The sequence below is a fragment of the Limulus polyphemus genome, unplaced genomic scaffold (assembly GCF_000517525.1).
Source record: "Limulus polyphemus unplaced genomic scaffold, Limulus_polyphemus-2.1.2 Scaffold1285, whole genome shotgun sequence".
NCBI lineage: Eukaryota > Metazoa > Arthropoda > Merostomata > Xiphosura > Limulidae > Limulus > Limulus polyphemus.
Window position 1 is genome coordinate 287894 of NW_013666895.1, and position 8388 is coordinate 296281.

At 34.9% G+C, this 8388-nt stretch overlaps 1 protein-coding gene across 1 annotated transcript in view; it reads left to right on the plus strand.

Annotated features, from left to right (window-relative positions):
- Positions 1-7271, plus strand: part of LOC106462934 (3'-5' exoribonuclease 1-like) — a 50881-nt gene extending 43610 nt beyond the window's left edge. Inside the window, exons 6-9 of the mRNA XM_022390332.1 lie at positions 230-353; positions 3819-3973; positions 5539-5731; positions 6975-7271. Of these exons, the coding sequence (XP_022246040.1) occupies positions 230-353; positions 3819-3973; positions 5539-5731; positions 6975-7271 (769 nt within the window). The remainder of the gene's footprint in view (positions 1-229; positions 354-3818; positions 3974-5538; positions 5732-6974) is intronic.
- Positions 7272-8388: the final 1117 nt, after the last annotated feature.

The window sequence follows — 8388 nt, forward strand, 5'->3', positions numbered from 1 at the left end:
AAAATAATGTTTGTTTTACCTAATTCAGTACCAGCTATTACACACTGTAAGACTATATGCAAGTTAATGCAACCTTTTGTCATATTTAACACACATTTTCTTCAGGTATTGCATTCTTTGAGGTATAAAGAATGCTACAATTTATGTGTATTTTTTCCTGTGTTTATTATGTGCGTGTGTGTGTGTGTGTATATATATATATATAATATTGTTATCTTAATTTGTACAGACCCTGGGACATGGGAAGGTTTTTACATCTACAATGTCAGTTCTGCCAAATTCCATTTCCTAGATGGGGGAAAAAATGGGTTAATATCCGAAAAGCATACACTAATTTTTACAAAACAAAAAGTGTGAGTATTGAATACTACAATGTGTTTCTTTCTCTTTGTTAAATAGAAAATCTAATAAAACACTAGGTGTAACTTGTTAATTTAGTATAGTTTTAATATTATTGAGTAGTTTTATGACTTGTCTGTAAGTTTTGCTGTAGTGTTAAAAAAAAGTAGCATGAATACTCATTTCATTCTCCAAATGCTTGAGATATGCAATAGTTGAATAGATATGTATTGTGTGTACACATATCTTATATCACTTTTTTCAAACAAAGAACCTTCTTGATTATGTTGTGTACAATTGCTTTGGAACAGGTGGACAGCTTTTGTCACTGACCTTTGTGCTTGTGCAACTTCATCTACTACAAGACACTGCACTTTGCTTACCATATCATGGGTATGACTTGTTACAAGTCTCTTTCAGGATGGTCCTGGTGCCCTAAATTGATCCATATTTCTCTGTTTTTCCAGTGCCATCAAGTACAAGGGATATCCTCATCTTGGAAATTCTAAATCCTCAATTTGATGACAGCTTTATGAATATTTTGTGTCATAATGGGCTGTTACACTTCCAAAAAGTGATGCATTTTTGGTGGCATCACCATACCAACACAATGCCAAACAGTGTCAGAATGTAGTTCTTATACAAACTGTTCTTACATTACTTTACATGTTGGCTGTGGTTGGTAAGTGGATTGCTGACTCACATATTCAGATTTTTTTTTATAATATAATTTACATTCCGTATTTTTGAGCCTCTTGTATAAAACTTGTTAATTAAAGCAGCCATCGAAAGACTACAAGAAGATCTGTACTTTTTTGGTTGATATGTAAAATTTGAATAAAAATTAAATACATAATTTGTTTTTCAAAGATATATTAATTTTACTTGATTTACAAATATTATGTGAATATAGACATAAAAGTTGATTTAAGCAAAAAATTGTATCGAAGTTGTAAGAAAACTAGATCAGTTGTACTTAACCTAAACATTTTCATCAGAATTTATTCTTTATATTGTTAAAATATCAAATCAGTTTAAAACTGAGGGAAGGTGTGTTGTTTAATGCTTAATGAAAAATATTTGAAACTTGACTTTTTTCACTTATTAATTTACAACAGCTAAGCCTTAAGTTGGAGATATAAACAAAGTATAGGACAATTTTTCAAGAAACTTTGTTGAACTTAATTTCTCTTTAATGGATCTTTAATTCAGATCTTTCAAACCTGTGTATGTTTCAGTTTTTACCTTATTTTCATTCTGCATATTCATTTCTAAAGGTAACGTCATGTAGTAATGATGACAAATATCTGAAATATTTAAATATGTTTGTATTAATGTTTATATAATAAATCAAGGTATGTGTTTCAAGAGTATAGCTGGGAAAACTTACTTCCTGTTAACCTCATAAATAGTATTTGAATATAGAACAACGATCAATAATTTCACTTGGTCAATTACATTATTGGAGATCCTGTAAAGCTATTACAGCCGACTGGTGTTAATTGCATTGCTATTGATACTATACTCTTTGTGCCCTGTCTGTGGAGTAAATTAGCTTTAACTGATTGGTGTAATTACTTTTAATTTTGGATACATATAACACATTTATTGATTTCTTATGTTGTTTTTGGCATGACATTAAGATGGGAAAGCATGAGAGGGATTTGGGACCAGATTTTTCTTTTAGTGGGGGGAGGCAAAAAAGTCTCACTTAATTATCATGAATACAATGTATATACTATATACCACAGAAAAGAAAATGGGGCATCACCCCACCAATCCCACCTATGTGGACAAGGTGCTATAGATACATTATTTATTTAGACGTTATGTATTATATGTTGTGAAAATGATGCATCAAAAAGTTGAATTATTATGAGCCCAATAAGTAAAGTTTCAATTTCACTTCCATAATTATGTGCAAGTTTCAAATAATAATGTATATAATTGACTGAATATATTAGGTGTTAAACAGGTAGGACAAGTTTGTTTTTTGTAGACATTTTGCAATATCACCACAAATTTCAAAGTTATATAAGTAAAGAAAACATTTTATATAAATATCGCAAACTTCCAAAATAAACCACTTTTGGAAAAATGGCACTTCAGTTATATCTCAAACTTCTTTGAATTATATTAAACTCAATTCTTTTTGTACATTGGTCAGTAACAAACTATTATTAGTTAATTATGAGCAAGTATACCTTTTAATGGCTACAGTATAGAATATTCTGTCTGTTTTTGAGACTCATAAATTCATCTGCTGTCCCACAATTAAAGCAGTGTGTATCAGCTACTAAAACTATTTCTGAAATATTACCCTACGTGTATTATTTTGCAATTAATCATTAGTTTCTTAGATTTTAATGTTTCATAAAAAATTATTAATACATTTACAGATAACCTGATTTATTTAATTATGAGTTATTTTGAGAATATAATAATTAACTTGGATAAGTTTACTTAGATTGTGTTAGGGGTACATAGAGAGCCTGTTGTGTAGCTTTATGCTTAACAAAACATGAAAGTAGGTTTATATTTGTTTGCTCTGTTGCTATAGTGTTGTGCAGCTAATAAATAGTATACCTATTTTATAGTGTCAAGTAAATGTTAGAAAGTCAATTGTATTTGTTAACTGTTAAGACATTAACATCTTGGACCACAGCAAAATGGAAACAACGGTGTTAGGCAGGATTACTGTTAAGCAAAATAAGTAACTTCACTGTTTTTATGAAAATTATACTAGATAAGAAGCATCTTACATAGCTTTTGTCCTCAATGACTCTAGTTAAATTTTTTATATTCTTAATTTATTATAAGTATTCTTATTATTTTGGTAATACAGTGGTTTAGTTGGATTAATTTGCTTGGTATGTGTAATTATATACCATTTTCTTGATGCCGGCATGACTTGCATTTGTTTGCCCTGTTGCTATAGTGTGAAGCAACAGTTAACAGTCTTGACTCCCAGTTCTTTATATTAAAAGCAAATCCCCTCTTATTTACATGGGAACTTGATTTAAAAAATTATATGTAATAATATTAAATAATTAAAGTAAAAATAATTAATATATTAATAACTAAATATTGTATATAAAAAATATAGAGATTGTTACTGACCAGTTGCCTCCCTGTGGTCAGTAGTTCAAAATTATGAGTAGCACCATGCTATCTGTAATTCTTACTAACAAATGTGCTGCATTAGGACTCCATAATTAAAGAGAGGTGATTCTGTGATTTACTCAGAACTGCTCTGTTATTTAACTATAATAATTTAAGTCGTATGTTTATCTTTTCAAAAGCTAGCTTTATTATATATATGTTACATTTCTTTCCATCTACAATTGAATCTGTGCAATATTTAATTGTAGAAATATGTAGAAGAAATTGTCATCTTGCATATAATCTTTTTTGCCATATATCGTGGTAACATTTTACAGTTATTTATCACACATATTGACTGTGTGTATATTTGACAGTATTCCTTGGTACCAATGTTGGAGTTGCTTGGACTCAAGTTCGAAGGTCAGCAACATTGTGGATTTGACGATGCTCGGAACATTTCCCGAATCGCTATATGTATGTTGAAAGATGGAGCCCATCTTAAGGTGAATGAAAGAATTGATTGGAACAGGTAAAATCATTTAATATTACTTAATTTTTTAATTAACCATGGATTATTGAAAACTATTATTTCTGTTTTATCAGTAGGGATACTTATAACACCATTAATACAAATTGTGTTTTTTATCTCACAGACTTGTCCAAAATCATGGCCCTCACAAGGATTTTTGAAGTGTAGGACTTTTTTCTTTACAATGTAAATAAACTATTGATGAAAGGTTGTGGTTCGAATTAAAACTCAAAAGATGGGGCAGACTATAAAAGGTGCTTAAGCTTCTTTTTTTTTGCAACTGAAGACCTTGAACAGCATGTCAATATGCATATTTTATGTATAAAAATTGTTTTATCAAAACCAGTATTTTTGCTTACCATTAATTGTCATGAGTACAAATGCAGCCGAATAGATTATGTATACGGTAGCTAGGATCCTGCTTAAACATTGTAAGATCTCTGGAAAAAGCCTTGTCTAATCTTCCTAAAACCAAGTCATGCAGAAATATTTTACTACAGCATAAAAGCCTTTATCAAATTACTAATTAGAGTAGAGGTAGGTTGTTTCCATTAAATAAGTTATTTTGGTCTTAAAATATTTGTGCATTAATAAACATTTTTAATGCCAGTAGTCATAGAAGGTACACATAATACCCTGAGTATATTATGTCATTGGCATACTTGTGTATGAGTGATTTGGAAGATGTCAAAACAAAAATGAACAGATTGTCTCGGTAAAGCCTGGCAGTTCAAAAATAAAACAAATCTATATAGTTTTGGTGAGTTTTTATTTTTATTTCATATTTGTACTTATGTTTATTCAACTAATTATGTGAAATAATACTTTATCAGTAATTTTGTTTTAATTCTTATAAAACAAAATATACATAACTGACGATTACCTATAGCACATAACGTCATGATGCATAATACAGTCAGGGTTGAGATTGTTGACATGCAATATCTCTGAGAGACAGGTAGAATATCACCAGTGACAGTTCAGGAAAACCCATATAAAGCAGAATATGGATGTCAATGTATAACATCATTTGGAGATAACAAATTTTGGAAAAAATAAAACTAAAAAATATTGAAATATAGAAAGTCTGATACGATACTTTTATCTCTACTCACAAATTTAGCTATTCTCGTTGGGTGCTGCCCTCTATATGCAAACGTTTTCTTTATGCATGCCACAAGCCTTCTGCTTCCCCTATTGGAATTGTGTCTTTCATGCAAATCATCATGTGTCACTTCTCCACCAATAAGAGCATGACATGCATGTGACTCCCTCTATACTCATCTACCAAACTATCAATTCTTGTTTGGCAGCGCTTGTGTTTGGATGTGCTTCTTGTTTGTCTAATGATTCATGTTCAGCTCAAGTATCCTTATGAAGTGGTTTTCTTTAATTTATTGAGTTTTCATTCAGACAGTTTCTTCACTTTACAAAATTTTATCAGTTAATTCCAGTTGCACTATTTTATAAGTTCACTGCTCAAATTTGGTGGACACTTCATAATGAATTCCGAAATTTATGCTACCACTTTGGAGGTCACACCAGCAAATAGTGTTCTTTCTCAGGCTTCAGATGCAGGTGATCAAACGGTGGATTTATCCACCAGGAGATCGATTGTTACAAGGGCCAGCCTTTGTCCCGGACCTTGTCCCGGTTCCTCCTGAACAGGCAGAATATCTTCAGACTAACAAGGACTTGAATCGTTTATTTACACCTCCTAATTTTGCTGTACATTCCCATCCCCCTTCTGAGGAATTGGTTAGGCCTAACTTGGTCTTTTTGAATATTGACCAATCCTTTCACCTCTTTTTGGTTTTTCTTCCCTTCCCTGATATTCTGGTTCATGTTGATCAAATTGCCTCACAATTTAGTGATGGGATTAGCATGCCTTGCCCCCTGTGGACTTCAGAGCAGTTTGCACTTTCATACCATCATGCTGACTGTCCCTTTTTGGATCAAAATTTGTTAGGTTCCATTTTGCATGAATTTGTGATAGCAAATCACCTGTCAGTCTGACCCATGACCAGTTTTCTCACCTGCGTATTACCCTAACAACTCTTTTACAGTATCTTTCTTCTCTACACCTCCTCCCTGAGGACCTTCACATTAGCTCATTTGTTGTCTTTGGCTCTGATTTTGCATATGTGGTTTCTCTGTTGTCGGGACCTTCTAGGTCGTGATGCAATTTTGGATTGGGTCCGTTTACCATTGACTTATCTTTGGCATTTATGAATGGCTCCATTTCTGCAGTGATATGTTCTTGACACGATTCTGGCATCAGTCCAGCAACAATCTATCCTTACCAGTATTGTCACATGTTTGTCTCAGTCAGAGCCCCATATGTCATCTATTACCATTTCCTGTACTTCCCCTTCCCAACCCTTACCTGTTCCTTCTTCTCTGGGTGCCTCTTCTCTTCATTTTTTTCAACGACACACCTCATGTTGCCAACAGTACCATTGACTATCCAGTGGGTTCCAGTCTGGTGGGAGCTTGGCTTGCCAATTTTCTTCATCACTTACATTCCTTCATTGAGGATCAATGGGTTCTTCAAGTTTTATCAAAAGGAATCATGATCTCCTTCCTTTCCCCATTTCCTTCCCTCCTCCTCAAAATCCCATGACCAGTCAGTGTCTGTCGGAAGCAGTTTGGGAATTGTTATCTCAGCAGGCCATTGAACCTGTTCTCCATCCTTCAATAGGTTTTTATTCCCAACTTTGTTGTTCCCAATATAACCAGGCACTGGAGACCGGTCATAGATTTAACTCGCCTCAACCGCTTTGTTCACCTGCCCCACTTTACAATGGAGTCCTTTCTTACCCTGAAGTGAGCATTTTCTTCAGGTTTATGAATGACCAAAAGGAATGTCACCAATGCTTACCTCCATATACCTATATCATCTCGGGCTCGTCCTTATCTTTGGTTTGTCCATCTTGGGGTGGTTTATCAATTTCTAGTATTACTATTCAGGCTTGATAAAGCCCCTTATGTTTTCTTTCAGGTGGTCCAAGCATTTGCTCGACATCTTCATGTTCTGGGGTTGAGTTTTCACTATTACATAGACAACTGGCTTCTTCTGGCTCATTCTGAATTTGAGTCATCCAGCCAGTCAGCTCCTTTTAGTGTCTGCTTGAGTGGGCTGGTTAATCAAACTGAAGAAGTCCTTCCTCAGACCTCAATATCTTGGCCATTTGGGGGTCCTGTCAGTCTGGCCCAGCCTTCTCCTTCACTTACTGCTCGCAAGGTTCTATTGTTTTGGGGGATTTGGTCTTTAATGACATCAGTGGGTCCTTCATGATCAATGGAACCTTGTGCAGGATCCTCTTTCTACTCCCCTTACCCTGAGAGATGATCTGCTTTGGTGGTTGGACAAGGTGCATACTTCAATGGGCATGCCACTTCCTCCTTCATGTCTGGATCTACATATTTTCATGGATGCATCTCTGCAGGGCTGGGGTGCATGGTCAACCACTAGGAAGCTTTGGGTTGTTGATCTGTGGACGAAAGTGTTTTGCATAGCAACATTCTCGAACTTATAGCTGAATGTCAGGCATTGAATCATTACCCTCTTCTCATCTGACATTGTCTGGTGATGGTTCATTCAGACAATTCTATGGTGGTGACACATATCAATCATCACAGGGTCACCCAGTTGAGAGATCTGTGTTTTTTGATGTTGGATCTCTCTGGGCCCACACTCAACACATTCATCTCGTTGGGTGTCATGTACTGGGTACTTTCAAACTTATTATGGATCGTCTTTCCCACTCCAACCAGATATATCCAACAGAATGGCCCTTAGATCCTCTTATTTTTAGGGAGATTTGCACTCAGTGGGGTTCTCCCCATGTGGATGCCTTTGCTACGAGCCTCAATCACAAGTTACCTCCATTTTGGTCACTGGTCCTTCATCTTCAGGCTCAAGCATTTGATGCCTTCAGCCAAGACTGGTCCCACATATATCTTTATGTTTATCCTCCTATCAGATTGTTTCATCAGGTGATCTCTCTCATCCATACCACTCCTTGTTGGGTCCTCCTGATTGCTCCTTATTGGCCAGATCAGCCATGGTTTCTGTGGTTACAGCACTTGCTACTCTGGTTAATTTCACGATTGCAGGAGTTGATTTCATGTGATAGACATCTTTTCGATACCAGATGTCGAGACCCCAGATTGATAGCTCAGTGCTAATACTTGTGTCATACTTGGGATTCTAAATCCCACGGTCTCTTGGGTTTGAGGTGAAGATGGTACGATCCTCATCCTACCCCAGTGTGGATGTTGGTTCCCATTGGCATGAGTGTTGGATGTATTTGACTTACCTAGTATGGTCTATTGCCTAGCCACTCTGCACCCGAGGGCACATCCATTATTTTACCCACTTTTCTATTCATGGGATTGAGTTATATTTATTT